The sequence below is a fragment of the Cynocephalus volans genome, chromosome 17, assembly GCF_027409185.1.
Source record: "Cynocephalus volans isolate mCynVol1 chromosome 17, mCynVol1.pri, whole genome shotgun sequence".
In the NCBI taxonomy this organism is placed as follows: Eukaryota; Metazoa; Chordata; class Mammalia; order Dermoptera; family Cynocephalidae; genus Cynocephalus; species Cynocephalus volans.
The window spans coordinates 15,298,776-15,322,408 of record NC_084476.1 but is presented as its reverse complement, the minus strand read 5'-3'; the positions used below and the strand labels follow the sequence as shown (position 1 = coordinate 15,322,408).

The window sequence follows — 23,633 nt, the reverse complement described above, 5'->3', positions numbered from 1 at the left end:
AGATACAAATATGATCTCTATTTGCAGATAAGGAAACTGAGGCTAAGAAAGGTTAACTTGCCAAGCTCACCAGCTGGAGTTGCTGCATGAGGAGCTGAGATTAGCTCAAACCCAGGGTGTCTGAGAACAAAACCCAAGCCCTTGACCACTACGCTGCTTTGTGGTCTCCCTTTGTGGCGTCTGGCCTGAAGGGTCAGGAGAAGGTCAAAAAGAACAAAGAAAAAGGAGAAACATCTTAAGATTTAGGAAAGGTGACCCCTCTAGACATCTGAGAGAAAGGATCACGAGCTGAGGAGAGAGTTAGACACAGGGGGGTAGAAGATACAGACCAATGGAATTGGGAAAGAATGTTCTTGAATGCTGAGCTGGAAACCTTTCCTCTGCATGTGTATTTCTGCCATATGAGTCATCTACACCCAGATTGACATTTGCTGTTTAAGTCAGGGTCACCCCACTGCCCTCAAGAAGACTGACATGAGGGTATGTTGCTGGGGGCTGCCTGGGCAATGACAGGGGACAGACTGGAATGACAGGGCAGCCACGTTCCTAGGCAACAGATTACAGGAAACCTGCCCACAGCCCAAGCAGTGCCAGCAGCTGCTCCAGGCCATAGCAATTTCCCAAGTAGTTATTGTGGCTATGATTGGAAAGGGGTCAGAGTCCCATGTTTAAGATAAATGTAATTTTGTTGGCTAGAGTTTATGTTCTGGAATCCTGCAATCTGGGCCGGGCCCAAGCTACAAGTGAGAGGGACTGCACAGCAAAGGATTTAATATATCTGAGCAGAACATTACAGTTTACAAAGCCCTTCATAGTCTTCGTCTCACTGGAGGTGGACAACAACACTGGGACATGGGGGAGGAAACTGAGGCACTGAGAAGTTGAGTATGTATGCAAGATCACACAGCAAGTTGATAGCAGAACCATACCATGTCCCTTAATCTTTGGGTTCCAATTCAGTTCAGGTGTTTGATACCCAAACTAATAAGAATTTTAAAAAGTAAGAGGGGACTCCAGGGAGAAAAGGGTACTATCTTTTCTCTCAATCACTGTGTGTCTGAAATGTGTGGTAAAACAAATCCAAAGAGCTAACACTCTGTATGCCTTGTCAAAGTGTTTTCACCTCTGCTGCTTGCCGATACTCCTAAACAGGCAGGGGGAAAGAGAGTGCAGGTGATGCAGAGAAAGAGACCGAGGCTCGGGGTGGTGAGGAAACCTGCTCGTGGTCACACACAGAGCTCTCCCCTGGGCTTGACTCCCAGCCCTGTACTCCTCCTTGCAGCCCGGACAAATGCTGGAAGTAGTCAGCATGGTCAAGCAGTGGAAAACGGTCACAAGGCTGTGGTTCCATTCACTAGACATGATCTGTCCAACCCAGTGGCTCCCTTCCCAACTGCCCTCAAGTTCCCTGCAGCCTTGGGCCCCTGGTTCCACCCTGGTGGCTGCCCCATGCCGCCTGTCCACAGCAAGACAAGTATCAAAACAGCCATCCCGGTCCTCCACCCTGCCTCTCTGACCAGGCCAGGGTTCTGTGGCTTGGCCATGCATGCAGGGCCCACATGATACTCCTGGAATAGCTGTCACTGTCAACCAGATACAACCACACACTCCCCTGGGATGACCCCTTGATGTGTCCACGTTGCAACTCTATCCTTTGCTCTAACATTTGGATGGCCTGGGTCAGGACTTGTTTTCTCTGGTCCTACCTCTAAATTCTGCCCATTTACCCTTTCTAATGTTTTAGACTACCTACCCGGTGGCTGAGCTGGACATCCTGCCTGGGAACCAAAGGCCCGGGATCCAAGTGCCTAAGGACAGATCTCTGGATGACAATTATCGCCTGCTGGTACTGATCACCACCTGAATTCCCCTCCAAAGGGTTCCACCAGCCTGCCTGGAAATCCTGCTGCCTGGTGCCCAGCCCCAGGGGCAGTCTCTTTGGGTTTGGGGCCCCGTCCACTGGAGACACTGCCCCATTCCCCTCACCTCCCTGCTGTTCCATGCCACCTGTTACCCACCTGCCACAGACTGAAAACAACCCAAATGTTCCCGACAGAAGAGCCGATAACTAAACTGTGCATATTTACAATGGAACACACAACAGTGCAGATGCAACAGTACAGTGACCCCATCAACATGGGTGGACCTTTGAAACATTATACGTAGTAGAAAGAATGTTGCAGAAGACTATGTACTTTATAAATGGTGTTTTTATACAACTCAGAACCAAGCAAAACAGTATATTGTTTAGGGATACATTCATTCATTCATATGAAAATTACTTTTTTAAGCAAGGAAATGATGATCATAAGTTTCAGGATAATGGTTACCTCGGGGGTGAGGAGGGAAATTGGATGGGAGAGGAACTGGTTGAGGATCTTGGGTTGGGAGTCGGTTTGGGATAATCGTTTGGTTGTTCTGGTTCACGGCTTACAAATACGTTCCATGTTTTCTTTTTTTATATATCAAGTGCTACAAAATAATTTTCAGGATTAGATGGAGAGGGTCCCACAGGTACCCCTTCTTATCTCCTCCTCCCCGTTCTGATCTATCTGGTGGCAGGACAGTGTGTGCCCACTGAGTGCCTGGACTCCATGTCCTCACCCCACCCCAACACCACCCACCACCTCCACAGCTAAATGGCCCAACTCCCCAGTTCCTTCCCTCCCACACTCTGACTCAGTCCGCTGCACTCTGGCCACTGGCTCGACCACTGCTCAAGACAATTCTGGCTGAAGTCCCCAGTAAACGCCTTGTTAGTAAATATCACGGCCAGTTTCAGTTCTGGTCTTGCTCGACACCTCAGCAGCATGGGACGTGGCTGACCCCTTCCCACTTCTTCTCTGAGCACCTCTTCCTTGGCATTTCAAGCACGTCCTCTCCTGATCCCAAGACACTGTCTTGGCCTCCTGTGCTGGCTCCCCCTCCTCTGCTTGTCCCTTATTTAGATGCTGGTGCCCACAGGAGCCTTCTCAGGCCTCTTCTCACTCCACAGCCTCTCATGTCTTCAGCCTCCATCTGAGTGCTCATGAGTTTCCATCTTGTTCTGCAGCCCAGACCTCTCTCTCTTGAACTCCAAACCCAATTATCCATTGTCCCCTCAACCTCTCCACTCAGTGTCACACAGGCACTTCAAGTCCAACTCCTGACCTTCCCCCAGAAGCCTGCTCCTCTTCCATGGCCTCTATCCATCCATCCAAGGACCCACACCACCTGCGAGTCAGCCCAGGTTCCTCCCTCCCCCATGGCCACCGTCTCTCCCCCATACCCCTCCAGTCACCAAGTCTAGCCATTCTACCTCCTTTAAACAGTACTCAGATCCATCTGTCCTCTCCATCTCCACCAAGACCTTCCTAATCCAAGCCAGCATCCTCTCTTGCTTGTACGCAAGTGATGGTCTCGTTAGGGGCTTCCCTGCCTCCAGCCTTCCCAATCCCTTCTCCAACTTGCAGGCACTTTGTTCTTTGCAAGAGGCAAATCCGAGTGCATCTGTACCCTGCTTAACATTCTGTGGTAGCCCCCACTGGCCTCAGGTTCTCCATGACTTGGCCCCTACCTACCTCTCCCACCCCATCTCCCACAACATCCCTGCCTCAGACCCTCTGCTCCAACCACACTGAATCTCTTTCAGAGCCTCAAACACATCATGCCTCCCTCTTACCTCTAGGGCTGAAACATGTCTCCACTTGGAAAACTTTGCCTCCCCCGCCCCTCCCCAGTCCTGCCTGCTTCGTCTAAGTCTTACTTCAAGTTCCAGTTGAACTGCCAGTTGTTCTGGGAAGCCGTCCCGGACCAACGCACTCCCACCTAGAGAATGTTTGATGGTTCCACAATCTCACAGCACCTAGTACATTTCTTATTCTGTTCTAGCACTTGTAACACTATAATTGCTTTTTAAATCATTTGTCTCCTACAATAGACTCTGTGTCTGAAAGCAGGGACATGACTTATTGTGTCACTTGTACCCAGGACAATACCTGACCCCCACAAAGCAAGTGGTATAAATTATTGAAAGAATGAATGGCACTCTGCTTTACATGTGTTATCTCATTTAATTCTTACAAGAACCTTTAAGGTAGATGCTATTAGTCTCATTTTTACAGGTGACCGAAGGTAAGTAACTTGCTCCAAATCATACAGCTAAGCAAATAGAAAGCTGGATGTTGGACCCAAGTTTAACACCAAAGCCCACACCAGCAACCATCCCTGCCCCCACCCCTGGCCACCCCGTCCCCATCGCTCATCCCCCACAAGGCCAGGGAGCCCTCAATAGGCCCTGTCAAGGCTGGGAACTCAGGCTGAGAACTGGCGCAGGTTACCTGGAAGCACGTGGGCCCCGGCCTCCCTGTGGGGATGTCCGACTGGTAGAAAACTTTGAGCTCTGGAGTCAAGGCGATGACAGTCTTAATCACCAGAGAGATGATGTCAGACCAGACCTTCTTGATGTCAACGCCTTTGGAAGACAGCCTACAAAGAATGCTAGAAAAAGTCCTTTTGCTTCCTGTGTCAGCACTGTCCGAATGGACGAAGTTACTGCTGTGGGTATTCAGGGAATAATTGGTTAAGTGCATAAAGATGTGGTGCAGATTCTTGGGGCTGGGCTCCTGATATGGCTCTGTACAAAATCTAGAGAGTCCATCTTTGGCTATATAAATCTCTAAGGGGTCTAAAGACTTTAGTAAGACATACAGACGAATATCAAACTTGAGCTTGTCAACAAGGAGAGGTTTGCAGATGTACTCCTGGACCACCGCCGGCCTGCTCTGGAGGGTCCCTGTCAGGCGGATGTCACTGGGGTCTTTAATGAGGTAGATTCCATCACCCTGACAACCACCATCAGGTTTCACAATAAAAGTGGGCTTCCAGGAGGGGTCACCGTCTTTCACCATTTGAACCTGGGAGGGGAAAAAAGAATGGTTGGCATTATACTCTTTTCCTCTCTGGATCCCCAGCACAGAGCAGGACTTCAGTAAACATTTGCTGAATGAGTGACAAAATGATCCCTGCATATCTGAGTACTCACTGAGCATCTTCCATGGAGATGACACTGTACTAATTACTGAGATGGTGACATACGTATGGTCCTCAATCTTGCACTCCAGAGGGAAATTGAGAGTGCAGTGGACTGGCAGTTCCAAGCCCTGGGCTCAATTCCTGTTCTACCATTTATTAGCTATAACCTTGAACAAGTCATGTACCTAATAACAATGATGGTGACCTAATACCATTTATGAGTGCCTACGGCGTGCCAGGTACTACGTTAGGCACTTTGCATAAGTCCTCGCATCTACCCCTCTCAGAAAGCATGGTCCCCTCTTCATCATACAGGAAGCAGAGAGGGTAAGCACACAGAACCTGACATGTGAAAGACAGCCACGGAGCCTCAATGTTGCTATTTTTAGTGATGAAGTAACTTGCCAGCTAAATAGAGGGCAGAACTGGGACTGGAATCTAAGGGGATGACTAGAAAGCCATTGCACCTTCCTCTATATCAGCATGTCTTGGTTTTCTCACTTTAAAAATGGGGACATAAAAACCTACTCTCACTGAGTCATTGTAAAGATGAAATGCACTGAAATGTGCAAAGGCCAAGCATAGTACCAAACGCAGGCCTAGTGCACAGGAAATGTTGGTTTTGTAGTTTACATCCCTCATTAGGTTCATCTAGTAGACTTGCCAGTCCTTCAGTCTGCTGAGATCTTTTCAAAACTAGACCCTGTCATCCACAGTATTTGCTGTCCTCCCAGCTCCAGGTCAGCAGGACACTCATGTAATTATCCAGGCAACTTGACCAGTCCACATCGTCAGTCTGGGACCTGTGGGTCTGAATAATTCATCTCTGCCCGATTTTCCTGGACACTTGTGAAACACTTTATGCAGCTATGGAGAATGTCTGGACTGAAATGGCAGGAGAACAGGTTGTCCCCAGGGGAGAGAAGCTGGAGGAAATGGAAAGGTGGATTTGAAAGAGGGAAGCCCCGCTCAGCAGCTGGTGGCATGAGAGCTCCCTTCTGAACTGTGTAACTGAGGGCAGCACCAGCAGACCCAGTGGGAGGGCTGCCCCGGAGTGGGGCTCTCTTGGCCCCCACCTTTGCTGCCTAAGCCCAGCCTAGAACATCTGCACTCTGGGTTGTACCTATCTCTTTGACCAGCCTATATTTCTACATGAAGCTTTGCCAATTCCTTGTGCGCTATCAGTTATTCCGGGCTTGTAAAAGATCTTTAACAGTGGAGAAACACTTAAAGCCTTAATAATGGTCCACATCAATTGTTTCCCTTGTCAGCAGGATTTGAGAATGGAACTGCACAAGAGATCAATGCAAGCCTCCCAGGGCCTTCCACTGAGCCTTTCCTGCAACTGCGACCTTGACGTTTACGTAGTTATTTAATATTCATCCAAAGCATTCATACAGTTGGTCCTTTACAGTAAATAGAAGCATGCTGGACAAATGGCAGCTATAGATCAGGAAGTAAAAAATGTCAAGTTTGCACTGATGGGTAATTTTTCCCTCTGGAAAGCTTTTGCTATGCTGAAGATACTAACAGTTCAATATATTATCATGAGCAATATTTTCTCCTTTGAATTCAGTGTATATGCCCTAAATAAATTAAACTACATGGTCAACAGTTTCTGTCATTCATTGCATTACTCAATATTTCTTCTGCTCTTTGCCAGAGAAGTACCATACAAATCAAGATTATTAATACTAATAGAATCATTGAATTTTTAGAACTGGAAAGATCCTCAGAGATCACCATCACCCAATCCTTTCGTAATTCAAAGGGGAAGCTGAGACTTACAGGGGTGGTATGACTTGAGCTGGGTCTTGTAACTGGCTGGTGGGATGGTTAGGATGAGAACTGAGGTCCCTTGATCCCACCTCAGGTTCGCTGGGCCATTTTTACCTCTTCTTTTCCTATTACTATAAGAAGATTCTGTCTCTATATCAGACAGTATTGGTGTCTGAGCTCTGGTCTCACGTAAGGAGTTTGGCCCCTGAGCACGGCCGTCTTGGAACCATGTCCATAGATCCTGAGTTGGCCAGGACTGCCCCAGTTTCAGATCTGTCTGGGTTCCTGACTTGTTACAATACAGACGCAACCTATAGCAAAGTCTCATAGCTGTTCGGAATGGGGTTCCCATAGCCACCAGACCCTTCAGCCTCTTCTTTAAAAAGTGAAAAAGATTTTCCAGAATTCATATTCACTCTTCTCTGAGGTATAACACAAGGGAGACCCCTTCTCCCCAGTAATTAAAGTTAAGAACTAACTCAATGGTTCTTAACAAGAAAGTCACAGACCAGAATCAAATACAGTCTACACCTGAGCCCCAGCTCCAGATATTGTGATACAGTAGATCTGGGATGAGACCTGGGCATGCGTATTTTGGAAAAAGCACCGCGGGTGACACTGATGTGTACCCTGTGTGAGAATCACTAGACTAATGTGAGTGAAATAAAAATCCAATCTGAAACCAACATTTTTTTTTAAAGTAAATTTTAAATTTCTTTTTTTCTTTTTTTGCCTTAGTCAATTATCCTTTTAAAAAATTAATTAATTAATTAATTTCGAATACTCATGAGATACAAAGCTGATTGTCCCCCCTTCTGCCCATGATGTGGGAGCCAGATTCACATTGGGGACATACCCATTACCAGAAATTGCTTTTGTACCCTTTGTCGCCTTCCAATTATCCCCCAAACCCCCTCCCCTTCCCCCTCCCCTCAACTTCAATTTGTAGCCCTAGGAATGTCCCCTCGCTCTGTCGGATCACGGCACTACTGTGGTCTTTCCTTCCTTCCTTCCTTTCTCTCTTAGCTCCCACAAATGAGTGAGCACATGCGGAATGTATCCCTCTGTGCTCTGCTTGTGAAACCAACATACTGAATGAAGTTTTGTGCATTGGTGTTAGTGGAGTGTAAGACTTGCACTTAGGCTACAGCTGATGTTATCTCTAGTTTTATCCAAACCTGCTGTTGGACGGGAAATCCATTATCTTGTACCTGTATACACGGGTGCCTAAAAGAGATACACGGCGGATGTAGTGGCTGATGGCTCCGCAGTCCTCCAGCCTATGGAAAAATGTATGCGTCTTTTACTGCCCCCTAGTGGATATTTAGGAAAGGCGACTGGGAAAGACCCCGTTCAAAATTCCAACACTACTTAACAGTAAGACACGCTACTAAGATATTAAAATGGACTTAAAGAAGTATCATTACAAATGAAATATTATTCAGCCTTAAGAAGGAAGGAAATTCTCACACATACTACAACATGGATGCACCTGGAGGACATTGTGTTAGGTCAAATAAGCCAAACACAAAAAGACAAATACTGCATGATTCCACCTATGGGAGGTCCCTAGAGTTGTCAAATTCATAGAGATGGAAAGTGGATGGTGTTTTCCAGGGGCTGGGGTTAGGGGGAGTGGGGAGTTAGTGTTTAATGGGTACAGAGTTTCAGTTTGTCATGATGAGAAAGTTCTGGAGATGGTTGGTGGTGACGGTTGCACAACCATGTGAAAGTACTCAGTATCATTGACCTGAACACTTAAAAATGGTTAGGCTGGTAAATTTTGTTATGTATATTTTACCACAATTTTTAAAATTAATTTAAAAAATTTTTTTTAGAATAGAAATAGCTTTTGGTGAATTAGCAGAAGTACTGAAGTGAAAAAACAGAAAACCAAGATTTTAGTCCCAATTTAGTTAGGTAATTTCTAACTGCATGACCTTGAGAAAGTCACCTAACCTCCTGGGCTTTGTTGTACTCACCTATAAAATAAAGGGTCACACTAAGGTCCCTGGCTTCAACTGACTAACAAGTGCTGAACATGATTTATCTTGACATCACCACAGTTGAAGGCTGTGTTAAAAACATGCAGGTGGCATTAATCACACCAGAGAGTTCATACTGTGCTGTTGTGATCAGCACATTGGGATGATCTATAAGAGCAGGAGATTTGGGTAGGAAATTTATGATGCATTTGAGGAAGTCAGCTGGGCATTTGGGAAAAGCAAGCTAAAATATTTGGAGGAAGAAATTCAGCAACTGGAATACCCAGCCACAAAACGTGATTAGCAGTAAGAGGCAGTTAAGAGGCCAATTTTTGAAGAAATACTGTGTCTGCAATACCAGGAAAGTCAAAGTCAGTTAGAGCAGTCCTTTGTCACTCAGGTGGATTTGCATTCAATCTTAGCAACCCAGACTCCTGGTGTCACTGGCATGGGCTGCAATCGTAAGCAAAAACAAGCCTCTTGTACTTTAAATAAATGTCACAGAGTACATGCTGGACAGGATGCAGGGACCAGTCCCTGCCAGCCTCAGGGGCTGGAGCCCAGTACCCAGGGCAAACTCCTAGTTCCAGTTGCCTACTGGGCAATTCCTGAGTCCAGTGAAGACTGAAGGCAGTCTGCAGTGAGGTTACCTCGGGCCAGACAGGCAAGACAAGAAGGGCCAGTCAAGTGGCAGGGTGGGAAGCAGACGGTGAGGCCGAGAGGAGGAACTTGAGCAGATGACATGCTACCACAGCAGGGTTTTATGAAGGCAGGAGAGAATGGGGTACATCGGGGGAACTGCAAATAGTTCCAGTGGCTGGAGAACAGAAAGGGGTGAAGAGGGGGGTGCAGACTGCACGTGGAAATCCCACCAGTGAGATAAGTAGGGGCCAGAAAAACAACAACAAAATTGGCATAGGCTCACTGAGCATTTATTGTGGTTCAGCACAGTTCTAAGCACTTTACATGTATTACCTCATTTAATCCTCTCAACAATTCCATTTTATAGATAAGAAAATCGAGGCCCAGAGCCGTCAAGTAACTTGCTGAAGGTTAGACAGCCAATAGATCGTGGAGCCAGGATTTGAACCCAGGCAGTCAGGTTCCAGAGCCCATGTCCAGGATGAATGTCAGAAAGGGGACTGGAAGAAGAGCAAGGTTGGGTATGAGGTGGGGGCCTGATAGGGAAGGCCTTAAAAATTGTTTTAGGGAGTTTAGACAGTGTCCTGAAGTGATGGGGACTCACTGAAGGCTTTGAGAAGGAACTAAATTCATTAGAAAGACCCCTCTGTGTGCCACATAGAAAATGCACTGGAGGGGGCAGATGGTGGGGGACAGAGAGGAAAAGCCTGAACTGAGGCTGACAGTGGAGTTGGAGAGGAGGAGGGAAGTTTGAGTAATATTTTGGAGGTAAAATCGATAGAACTGGGTGACTAGGTGAAGGAAACATGAGCATACAGGATAACTTCCAAATGTCTAGGCAGCTGGTGGTTAGACTCACAGGGAATATGAGAGGAGGAGGAAAGGTTTAGGAGAGGCAGGCAGACGATAATGAGCTGGATAGAAGAACCTAGAGGTCACGGGGCTGGAGAAGTTCTATAGGAAATAAATGTGTGCCTGGAGTTTGGGAGAGAGATCTGGGGTCATCAGGCCCCCGATGATGGCTGGGGCCTTCCCGGTGGGTCAGGTTACCCAGGACAAGTTTGCAGAGGGAGAAGCATGCACCTGAGAACCAGCGGCTGGAACAGGCAGAAAAGATCACAGCACATCTTGTGTTTACCTGATCTGTAGGCAACTGGTGGATTTCCAACCGGAGAGTGACATGGCACCCATGTCACTAGGGCACCCACGAGGAAGATGGTTTGGAAGGAATGAAACCAGCTACAGGAAGGTACAGAGGCTGTCAAAGTCCTGAAGGCCTGAGCTGGGGAAGGGACAATGGGTTGAAATAGGGAAATGAGATAGAAAAGAGGTAGGATCAGGGGCACCTGGTGACTTGATGGATGTGAAGCGGGGGCAGAGAGGCAGGCATCAGCTTCAGCAATGATGGCATGCAATGTACCATTTATAGCCCTAGGGATTACAGGAGGAGGTGCAGGTCTCGTTTGATGAAGGTGGGGGGGGGGGGGTGAGGAGTTCATCCATTGAATGAGTATTCATTGAGCAGCTGTAGCCATGGAGCTAATTTAGGCCTTTATAACCTCATACCCCAAGCCTTTTACTGGTCATTGGAACCAGACCCTGTTGTCCAATATCTCCTAGCGAAGATTAATTTTGATACAATAACTCTCTCAATCTTAGAAAGAATAAGAACTGCTGTCTGGCAGGGGCGAGATTCAGATTTAAAACTCTGAAGCTGGAGAAAGGGCATCCAAACAAACCTCCCAGTTCAATGGGCAGTGGGGGAGGCATGGCCACGTGGAAAGGAGCAGTTCCTGCCACTGCAGGGTCAAACACTTCCCTCGCCCCCTGGCTTTTGAAGTGCTCCAAGTAAAACCTAAATGGCAAAGGGAAAAAACCCTGTTCAGTGTATCACCGATGAGTATCCTGAGGTTATACAAACAGTTTAAAAGAAACAGCATTGTTGATTCCCAAGAAATAGCATCGATTAAAAGAAGTAGCATCGATGATTCCCAAGGAGCTGTAGCTGACCACTCACGAACCACTTCTGGCATGGCTCGTTCTGCAGCAGGCTAGTCTAACTTACCCTAGAGCCTCCTTTCTTTCCCTCCCCTCCATCCCTCTTTATGCTTCTGTGCCTACACGTGCTTCCCTCGGCCTCCCCCGGCCTCTCTGCGCCTCCTTTACCTGCAGAGCTCCTACCCTTCATCTATGGCCCACCTCCAAAAGCTCCCTCTGAGCATACTTTCTGGCCCGCGACCCTGCGCACAGACTGTTCCTTTCCGAAGTGCTTCTGCATGTTGAGCTGCCCTGTCTCTTCACAACTGGCCCTTAGGGACCCAGGAAGGATTAATCGCTGCACGTGCACAGACAAAAGACGTTATAAACAAAGACACCGAGGCCAAGGGGCGTGGAGACTTGCCCAAGGCCACCCAGCTAGTGGCAGAGCCAGAACTAAAACATGAACTCTCCAGATTTCCAACCCAAAGTCCTTTCTACCAGAATTCATTCAGGCATCGAAAGAGGTCTTTCCAAAGAAACTTTGGAAATAAGTACTCTCTCCTTGTCCTGCCTAACGTAATATTTATTCAGCGCTATTATAAATTTTGGCACTCTACAGAGATATGACTTTATTGAATCTTCAAATCTCCATTTTACAGAGAATCGGGAAATTGAGGCTCAGAGAGGCAGGCAAGAAGCCTATGGTCACAAGGCTAGAAGGTGGAGCCAAAGCATCAGTCCTGGGCCCCCCGCTGCCCTTTCTTTTGAAGATGCTCTCAGATACACTAGGGAGGCAGACACAACGTCACATGGCTGTCAGGAAAGCCAGGGCTTCTGCTCAGGAAAACCCAGAGGCAAGGAGAAGCCTCTCTGCACGCTTTACCCAGCCTGTTGCCAAGGCAATTTAACAGATCCCACCTCTGGTGAACAGTACCTTTATGGGGGTCATACTCCATCGTCATTAGTGGATAATCAAAAAGCCACTCTGGGAACACACCTGGGACTATAAAACTTACTTAATAGGAACTAGTCATGCTGTGAGACTGACCCTTTTCCTCCCAGGTCTCTTCTCAACACCTGACCCCTCATTGCTGGAGCTGAGGGGCCTGGGGACACCAGCCCTGCCTGGCCTCCCCCACTCTTTCTCTGCAGGTACAGTCCCAGCCAGAGCTCAGCCCAGCCCTACCTAATTCCCCTGACCAACGGGTTCTGAGCCACTCTTGCCTGGTCTGAAGCGTAGCGTCCCGGAGTCCTTGGCTGAGCCCTGAGCACATGGGACCCCCTGGCTGCAGCTTCTCTTTGCCTCCACCAAGTCCATCTCTCTGAGTGTCTGTGGGGAGCCGCAGAGTACAGGGCAGGGGCTTTGGAGGTGGGCAAACCTGGGTTCAAATGTCAGCTCGGACACTTCCTAGCTGTAGCACCCTGGCCAAGCTACTTACCCTCTCTGTGTTTCAGTATCCTCCCCCGTGAAACACGAATAACAGTGCTAACTCCTGCAGTTCTCAAAGGATTCAGTAGTATCTGGCCTTTGTTCTTAGCACAGCACTATTTATTCTTTTCTTTTCTTTTCTTTTTATTAGTCTGCCTGGATTTTCTGATCATCCTCCAGATTCCTGATCGAGGCTCATCCTAGCCTGCTTGGCTGGAGTCTGAACGCCGGCCGATGCAATCCTACAGTGCTTTCCCCTGGGTGACTGGGACCTGTCTCCTGACCCTCAGCTGCGTCCTGGGTCCCCTTGGATGTCAGCCTCACGTTTCCCATGCTCCTAGGGGCCACCACACCAGAGTCCAGCCCATGGCTGCCTCGTCTCCCTGGCTCACAGCCTCCCTCTCCCCTTCCCCGGTCTCCTACTGAGAGCCCAGAAAGCATCCCAGCTGAGCCCACCCAGAAAATAACACTCGATTGCTGAGTAAGCTCCCCTTCCAGCTAAAATCGTTTTTCCAATAGTGAGGACTTCCTGCTAATGAACTGCCTAAATAATCTTTAGCTCACTTCCAAGTGTACAGACTTGATTACAGTCAAGAGCACTTCAGGTCACTGGCCCTAGCTTTTCCTCCTTCCTGACACCACAGTCTCTGTCTCTTGCATTCCTGCCATAATATACACATTAAACTTTTTTCTTTTTAATGCAGGGATATCAATGTCATATTTTGCAACACTCAAGCCAGGTGCCCTCCCTCCCAATGCTCATTTGGCTAAAATAGCCATATTGACCAATTGCAGTAGTGACCATGCCAGGTGCTGGGCTGTGCACATCAATATGTATCATCAATATGTATACATGAGCTCTAGTCCTACAAGGTAAATGATAGCATTTCCATTTTTATACTTTCTAGCTAGAGGTTCCCCCCTTACTCCCTACAAAAAAGAGGCTGAGTAAACTGCTAACTCCCTGAAGTCAAGGGAAATGTCTCCCTCATCTCTGGATCCTCTGCCTGCCCTGAGCCCACCTGGCACAGGAACAGCCTTGATGGAGTGGGACTTGGCAGGTACTTCTTGGAATCTGCCCACCGTCGCACTTCTTCAGTGCTGTTACATTTTATTTGAGATTACAAGGTGACATTACTTCAAATGCTAATCCTGTGCAATTCCAACCCCTCCTTGGACCTCAGTTATAGTCCACCCTGAAAGCAGGTATTTCCCCACTCTCAGTCTCAAATCTGATGTCTAAAACTAAGCTCATGGTCTTTTCCCTCAATCTGCACCTCGTATGTCCTATCAGTAAACATGGCCACCAGATACCCATGTCCCAAGCCAGAAACCTGGGATCACCCCAGCTTCTGCTTTCTTCCACATCACCCACCCTGACCAGTCCCCAAATTCTGACATTTCTACTTCTTAAGGCACCTTACGGTCCTCTAATTCCCTCAGCATTTCTCACATGTGTTACTGTAATAGCTTCCAGGTGATCTGAAGGTCTGCAACACAGGCTCTGTGTTGGGAATTTCCCAGATATTGCTTTCAATTCTTATAAGCAACCCTACGAGGTAGGTATTATAGGGTGAACATATAAAATTGTCATTTTCATAGGTCAGAAATAGTATGTGTATGTATGTGTGTATATGCATGCTGTGTGTATATGTAAGTTTTTTAGTGTTTCTATATATGCAGTGTATATATATATACTGTGTAGTACATGTATACACTATGTGTGTACCAATCTACTCCATTTTCATGGAAAAATGGAGTTAAAAGATAATACAAATCTTTCCATAAACTTCTTGAAGACTCTTGTGTGTGCACACATATATATTATTTATACACATATGATACATATATGCAATTTCATGTGGTTCAACCCAATACTGTTATTACCTCCATCACAGGTGAGGAAACTGGGACTTAAAGAATGAATTATTTCCCAAGCTCACACAGTTTGTACACTAGGGAGCCAGGATCTGAACATAGTGTGTGTTCAAATTTCCAAAGGCCGTACTTTTCCTGCTAAATCATATCACCTTTCAGAGCCCATGTACCAGTTCCTAGAGGAATGCTCACAGCTTAATACTTTAAAATGCAATTAATAATAATATACAACAGTATCAACTACCACTTATGAGCACTTACACTGTGTCTTACACTCATCATCTTACTTAATCCTCATAGCCATGCTATGGGAAATATACTGATGTCATTTTTTTCTTTTAAAAATTTTGTTCTTCAGAGAGAGAAAGAGAGAGAGAGCATTTTTAATAACATTACATAAAAAGGATCTAGGCTCAGAGAAGTCAGGTGACCCACAGATCTTACGGATAGGAGGTGGCATGCCAAAGGGCCAGGAGGGTGGGAATAATAAAGAGTGAGGGAGGGGTGAGGCGGGAAGGTCTGGGATGATCTGGACATTTGTCACCCTGAGTACCAGTGGCATGGCCTGTCTCAGGGTCCCTGGCATGAGCAGTAGCACCAGGCTGGTGCTTCTGGGCAAGAGCTCTGATCTCAAACAGAGAAGCGCCGATGGAAACCGACAAACCAGGAAGACAATTTTAAACACATACCAATGTATTCTGAGAACTTGGCGCCCAGGCAGTCAAATGCCTGCCCAGGAACTAGACAGTCATCAGCCTGATTATTTACACCAGCAGAGTGAGAACAGGATCTCCTGCAAGCCTCTGGGTTTCAACCGCTAGCTTAAATTTCAAGGAGAAACACGAAGGTGTTGACATGTAAGAAATTACGTTAACATGTCTTTGATCACCATGAAGCTCTGTGGTGTTCTAAATGAGCATGCTGGTTGGAAGCCAAGCTGAGCTGAGCTTTGCACAGGAACTCCTACTGTGACACTGGAGGCCAGCTATGGAAGCCACTTTTCCTTAAATAAACACTGTCAGCTTTCCCCCTTTTATTTCAATGGGAGCAGGTGGCCACTGGACAACAGGACCTCGGGTTAAGCTCTCTCCAGTGTGCTCACGGGAAATGTTAGCCCAGCACCCACACCCTGACCTCTGGCCAGTCACCTAACCTTGGTGGTCATCTGTGAGGAAACCTCCCTGCTTCCTTAGTAAATCAAAGAGGGGCAATGGAGACAGTCTCTCTGCGTGGGGACATACTCCCCGACCAGTCCCCCCAATTCACTTTCCCTTTGGGGATATCTCACTGGCCATTGCCACCACCACAATGGGTTTAGGACAGGGAGAGGAGTCTTGACCTCCTTTAATGCTCTGAACCAAGTCCGGGCTCCGACTCTTTCATTAGTTCCCCATAGCCATAGACCAAGCTTTTAAGAAAATTTATTAATGACTCACGGAAAGCAGAAGGGAAATAAACACAAAGAAAAACATGCAACTAGGTAATTTTGTTTACCAGATACTCTCATCTCAGCATACAGGGCTCTTAACTTTGCCCTTAGATGGCAGAGGACAATGTTTGCCTATGCCCTAGAGCACGTCTATAGTCCCTGGAAGCTCAGCTCTAAGAGATCCCCTGCTGATGACACTGGAAAGTCTACCTTCTTTAGGGAGACCTCACCTATGACCCACAAAGACAGGACAGCTACGCTGTAGCTTCAAGAGGACAGCCATTTCAGGATATCAGGATATAATACCATAAACTAAACAGACACAGAAGAAAGAGGAGTAAGAAATAGTAAGATACTTCTTACACAACAGCATCATCATCCATCAAATAAAGATAATAATAAACCTTTCTGGTCCAGCATTTCCCAGACTTGCATGACCAGGAAACACTTTAAAAATTATAATGTACTTGCAGAACACCAGCAGGAACTCACAGATACTCAGATTAATAAAGTGGACTGATTATAATTTCAATATATAAGATATGATGATATGGTGATATTAGTCAATATCTGCTATAACATTACAACAATTAATCTGTGAGGCCATTTACATTTTTGCCTTCAAAGTTAATCCAAATATGCATGAGCTCCTTGTTCATGTTTTGCCCATATAATGTTTAAAGTATCTCACGGTTATCTAACCAAAGGGTGAAGTCCAAAAGCAGCAGAGATCAATCTGGCTGATTTTACTCTGACACATTATTTTATCCTGAGCTTTAAGCCATTTCTAAAATCTGGAAGTTGCTTCAAACATGTCACAGTGGGGAAGGAAAGAGAAAGAGAAAGAAACGAACATTTATTGAGCATTACAGTGCCACGTGCTTTACAGCGTTCTTATTTAATCCTCTATCTCTTGTTCATCCTTTCAACAGCCCTATGAGACATCATTATTTGAGTTTTACAGATACTAAAGGCAATACTGCAAGGCCACACATGTAGCTGCGGATGGTATTAGACGCAAGTCTGGCCAGCTCCAGAGCCCTGGTTCTTTCCATTACATGACGTTGGTAAATGCAGTGGGGGTAGTTGGCCTCAGTGCATGTGTTCGTGCTTGTGTAGTCTTTGCTTTCCTATTCCAGTAAAAGCTCCATAAAGACGAGGACCGCACCGGGTTTTGTTCATCACAACAGTCTCAGTGCCAAGCTCAATGCTGGAGACTATAGCTAAGAAAGCTCAGGAGACATGAATACAATTTTGAAATATCTGAAGTGTTGTCCCAGGGTCTACAGGGAACGTGCATGTTCTATGGACCAAGAGAGCCAAATCATTTCCAGAGGGGGTGGGGAAAGGAGGATGAGAGACACGGAGAAAGGTCTCATCTCAACAATGTTGTAAAAGTTAGAACAGTCCCACTGTGCAATGAATTGCCTTGAAAAAATATTAAACTGTCCATTTCTGAAGATGACCAAGTACAGGCTGGATCCTGACCATTGGTCGAGGTGTAAAGGGGATTCGTCCAAAGAGAGAGCTGCCTGGATGGTCTCTCAGGTGCTTTCCAATCCTCCAAATGTGTTTATTCTTTGGTATTGACTTCTTCAACTCTAGGACTAATTAGTGTCTCTGACTTGCTGTGTGACTTGCCAAGCCTCTTTCCCTCTCTGGGTCTCAGTTTCTTTATCTGTACAATAGACACATTTGTCTGATGACCACACCAAGAATTCTTCTGTGTCAGGCTTCCGAGATTCCATATGCTCTGGAGAACAAGGGTTATGACAAGGCTCCCTGCAGGATGGTGTCATGTTACAAGAGGTTACAAACCTTCTTGTGGACACCGTCTCTGAGTGCAAGCTCTGACCACGTAGGCAGCGAATTCAGGTTGCTTCTCCACCCAGGAAGGCAGACCAGGTTCATCCTGATTCAGATAGTAAAGTGGGAATCACGCAAATCCATAATGTTAGACATAATTCTGGAATGCATTAAAAACTAAAGGCCTTTGAGCAATATGACAGTGTTTGTGTTTCTTAAGACAGAGAGATGAAAATGCTGCTTCATACAGTTTGATCCGTGGTTCTCAATAAGGCTGGCGCTGCCACCTAGGGAAGGGTTGGAAATTTCTGGGGGTGTTTTTTGTTTGTTTTTGAAGTGAGGGTGAGAGGTTTTTTTGGTTTTTTTGGCCACAAAACAAGTCTCAATACATTTAAAAAGACTAAGATCATAGAAAATATGTTTTCTGACCAAAGTAACAGAAGGAAATTTATTATTAGCACCACACTCTCCCGAGTGAGCCACGGGCCGGCCCAACAGAAGGAAATTTAGAAAATTCGCAAGTATGTGGAAACTAAACAACACACTCTTTTTTTTTTTTTTTCCTGACCGGTAAGGGGATCACAACCCTCGGCACAGTGTTGTCTGCACCACACTCAGCCAGTGAGCGCACCAACCATCCCTATATAGGATCCGAACTCGTGGCCTCAGCGCTACCAGCACCGCACTCTCCCGAGTGAGCCATGGGGCTGGCCCATAAACAACACACTCTTAAGTGAACAATGGGTAAAAAGAAAAATCACAGGGAAAATAGAGAGTACTTCTTGAGATAAAAATCAAAGCACAACATATCAAAATTTATATGATTCTGGGCTCATCCAGTGCTAGGAGGAAAATTTATACTTGTAAACACCTGTATTAAAAATAAGAAAAATCTCATATCAGTAATGTAAACTTCTACCTTAAGAAAATAGAAAAAGAAGAGCAAACTAGACCACAATCAATATAAGTAGGAAATAACAAATATTGCAACAGAAATATATGAAATAGGGGATTAAAAAGCAATAGAGAAAATCAACAAAATCAAAAGTTGGTTCTTTAAAAAGATCAAGAAAATTTGCATTCCTTTATCTAGACTGACCAAGAAAAAAAGAGAGAAGACTGAAATTACTAAAATCAGAAATAAAGCAGGGGCATTCTTATATTGTCATTATGGTTTTTTGTCGTGGTAAGATTTCATTTCTTTCTCTTTCTCACTTGCATTTTTGTTCTACCAATGGGTTTTGTGCTTTCTTGTGTATTCATGGTAGTGATTATTGTTTTTCAGATTCCAGATGTAGGACTCCCTTGAGGATTTCTTGCAGGGCTGGTTGTATGGTGGTGAACTCCCAGAGTTTTTGTTTGTCTAGAAAATACACTATTTCTCCTTCATTTATGAAGGATCGCCTTGCTGGATATAGTATTCTTGGCTGAAAGTTTTTTCTTTTAAAATTTTGAATATATCATCCCATTTTCTTCTGGTCTATAGTGTTTCTGTTGAGAAGCCTGACATTAGTCTAATAGGGGGTCCCTTATAGGTGACTTGATGCTTTTCTCTTGCTTTCCTTAAGATTCTCTCTTTGTCTTTGAGCTTTGCCAGTTTGACTATAACCTATCTTGGAGAGGATCTTTTTGGGTGAATCTGTTTGAGGATCTTTGAACCTCCTGAATCTGAATGTCCGTGCCTCTCCCTATATGTGGCAAGTTTTCCATTATTATTTTGCTGAATAGGTTTTCCATGCCTTTTCCTTTCTCCTCCCCTTCTGGAATACCAATGATTTGAATGTTTGTGTGCTTAATGTTGTCTGCTAGTGCTCTTAGATTTTCTTCAGTTTTTAAAATTCTTTTTTCCTTTTTTTTTTTTTTCCTTTTTTGTCTTCCTGGGATACTTTGAGAAGACTATCTTCAAGATCAGAAATTTTTTCTTCTGCTTGTTCTAGCCTGCTGCTTAAGCTCTCAGTTTCAGTTGTGTTTTTATTTCATTGAGTGAATCTTTCAGTTCCATGAGTTCTGCTACATTCTTTGTTAAAGTATTAATCTCTTTGTAAATTTCCTCCTTCATATCCTGGATTGTTTTTTCTCATTTCATTATATTGTCTAACTGAGTCTTCTTGTATCTCAGTGAGTTTACTTAAGATTGTTGCTTGGGATTCCTTTTCAGTCATTTCAAGGGTTTCCTGCTCTATGGGGTCTGGCATTTGAGAATTACTGTATTCTTTTGGTGGTGTCATATTTTCTCAGGTTTTTCATATTTCTTGTATCTACATTGATGTCTGGTCATCTGGTAGAGCAGTTGCTTCATCTATTACTCTGGAATGGGCTTTGAGGAGAGAGATGTCCTTTTCCTTTTTTGGTCTCCATTGGTGACTCTCCTTGTGTCAATGCAGTTGAATGTCTGGTGGGCCACCTGCATGATGGCTGTGGCTACTGCTGTGGCATCAAGCTGCTTTTGCAGTAGCCATGGCTGTGGCAGTGGCTGTGGTGGGCCACCCTCCCAGAAGTGGTGTTTTTGGCATGTTCTCTTTCCTGCTTCCAGGCAGAGTGGGCTGCCTTCGGCTCCTGTCTAGGACCATGGGCATTGCTCTCTTGCCTCTGGGGGTGTTTTTCACTGTCACAGTGAACGGAGGGTATTACTGGCATTTAGTGGGCAGGGGCCTGGAATGCCAGAGAGGCTGCAGTCCTGTTACACCTTTGTGAAGGTGAAAGATCTATTTATATATAACATGAATATAGCCTAGAACCTAAGTTCATCTTACATATAAATAAAAAGTATTTTTTAATGTGATTTAAATTGAGTGTCACAATTTTCCAGGAATGAGAGAACTATGTAAATAGAACCAATGTAAAATATAACCATGTTATACTTTGCCTTTTTTAATGCATCTTTACCAAGAGTCTATGCAATATTTCAGAAATATCACATCACTGATGGCACAGTGGCTCATGGTATTTGAATCACCCATACAACATCCAGTGATTATATATGAAAATAGTTTAAAATGTCAAATATAAAAAAAATTATGTAGAGACTATACTGTTTAATCAAATATTTCTTACTTTTCTTATATTCAAACTTATTCATTACACATAGGTACAAGCATCTGACCACTTCATTATGTTGTATAGTGCAACAGCGCCAAAGTATTTACTCATTGAAATGTATATATTTTGTTATAAATAAACTTTTCTCTATTTTCCTGCTTTAGAGAGCATTTAGAGTGGGTTTATTTTTTTAAAAACTGTGTGTATAGGTTGATTATATTTCATTTTAGGATAGTAAACAGAACATCATAAATTATTTTGATAAAAGGAAGGGGAAGGGAGCTACTGGAATGACACCCCTGTAGCAATGAGCACACCTAGCACTCATGAAAAGGAAATAGGACTCCCTGGAGAATTGGCTTGGAGGACTGGGCCATGGAAAATGAAAGAAAAGCCTGGGACATCTTGTGGCAAAAGTATGAGAGTGCTTAAAGAATAATAGGGACTGTAAAAAGGACTTGGGGCTCTATAGGCCAAATCTTGGATAATTTGAGCATCAAAATAAATAATGATAGTAAAGGATTAGAATTCACTGAATAAAATAAGAATCCATGAGTCTACACCAACATGCATGCATACATACATAGATACATAAATGATAAGGCAAAATTCTACTAACAAATGTAGAAGGAATGATGGTGTTAGGTAATAATGGTTGGTAATCATAATAATAACTGATTCAGGCAAGAATCATAAATGAGGTTAAAACTAGAGAATGGAGTTCCAGCAAGATGGCTGTACAGAGGCAGCCAACCCTTGCCTCTAATGCAAAAAAAATGTTCAAAGCAACAAATAGTCACCCCAAGAGTAGAGTGTTTAGGAAAACAATGGAATCCAGCTAAACAGTAAGGAAAATCCTCTCAAGACCTGGAAACTTGAGGCAGTAACATAGAAGAACAAGAGAAACTCCCAACCAGGATTGGCACAGAGAATGGAGAAACCCTGTACTGCTAGGACAAAGTGGGGGGTGGGGAAGGGGCAGCTGGCACCCCACTGGAGATACCTGCAAACCAGGATGCAGAGGAACAATGCAGTTCTTGCAAAGTGAACCCAGTGTGTGGAGCAGTAAAGAGCCCACACTACTATATTTTCCAAGAGGAGAACTACATATGAAGTCACCTCCTCCCCCTTTGGTCCCAGGCTGCCTCTGGACATCACCATTTTGGAACGGGAATTGGGGGAGCTCAGAGTCCTTCCAACCCAGTGGCCTTGCACACCCTGGCAGAGAGTTGAGGGTGGGAATACACTGGCTGCCTGAATATATGTCCTCCTTCCCTCCAGGAGTTCAGAGTCTTGATCAACATAGGGGAACTGCCCATGCCAGCAGAGAGTGGGGGGAGTGTGCTGGTCATTTGGATACATGCCTTCCTTTCCCCCATTCCCCCTGGAACTCAAAGCCCTGCCCAACCCAATGCCTCACACCTGCCTCAATGGACAGCTATCAGGATGTGCACCTCTCCCCTAAACTGGATGCCAGAATTCATGCCCTCCTACTCAGGGAACTCAGAGGTCTGCTTGATGCAGCAAGCCTGCCAGCACCAGTGGAGAATACGCTAGAAGTGTGCAAGCCACCTAGATCTATACCACTTCTGCTGGGAGCCCAGCATCCTGTCTGACACAGAAGCTCACCTGCACCAGCAGAGAAGGTACAGAAAACGAGCTGGTACTTACTACCACACTCACCCAGAACCAAACCTATGAAGCCCAACCCAGCTATCAATATAAAACACTTCTACAGATAAGAGTCATTCACCTCAAAAACCATTCCAAAAATAAAACAAGTGACAACACCACCAGATGCCCAGACATCAATGCAGAAATATCAGAAGCAGGAAAAAATAGGGAAACATGATACTCCCAAAAGAAAACTACAATTTTCCAATACCAGACCCCAAACAGCAGGAAACCAGTGAACTGCCTGAAAAAGAATCTTGAATGGCAATATTAAGGAAATTCAACATGATGGACAAAAAAAACCCCGATAGATAGAAATCACAATGAAGTGAAATAAATGGTCTAGGACATGTATGAGAAATCCAGCAAAGAGATAGAAACAATAAAAAAGAACCAAACAGAAATCCTAGAACTGAAGAATTCATTCAATGAAATAAAAAATACAACTGAGAGCATACGCAGCAGGCTAGAGCAAGTGGAAGAAAGAATTTCTGAACTGGAAGGTAGGCTTTGTGAATTAACACAGTTGGATCAAAAAAAATAAAGAATTAAAAAAAATAAAGAAAACCTATGAGATCTTTCTGATAACCTTAAGCATACAAACATCTGTATTATGGGTGTAGCAGAAGGGGAAGAGAAAAGAAAAGGCATTGAAAGCCTATTTAATGAAATAATAGCCAAAAAAAATCCCCAAGTACTGGGAGTGATACAGTCTCACAGATCCAAGAAGCTCAAAGATCTCCAAACAGATTCAACCCAAAAAGGACCTCTCCAAGACACATTGCAGTCAAATTGTCAAAAATCAAGCATAAAGAGAGAATGCTAAAATAGCAAGAGAAAAACATCAATTCACCCCATCAAGCTAACATCAGACTTCTCCACAGAAACCCTACAGGCCAGGAAAGAGTGAGATGACATATTCAAAGTGGTAAAAGAAAAAAATTGCCAATCCAGAATACTATACCCAGTAAAGCTTTCC

General features: G+C 44.9%; 1 protein-coding gene across 5 annotated transcripts in view; it reads right to left on the bottom strand.

The window, feature by feature from the left end:
* TTLL11 (tubulin tyrosine ligase like 11) overlaps positions 1–23,633 on the bottom strand; it is a 258,789-nt gene that overhangs the window by 154,813 nt on the left and 80,343 nt on the right. For all 5 annotated transcript variants that reach the window (XM_063081751.1, XM_063081753.1, XM_063081752.1 and 2 more), the window contains exon 4: positions 4,320–4,895. In XM_063081751.1, the coding sequence (XP_062937821.1) occupies positions 4,320–4,895 (576 nt within the window). The remainder of the gene's footprint in view (positions 1–4,319; positions 4,896–23,633) is intronic.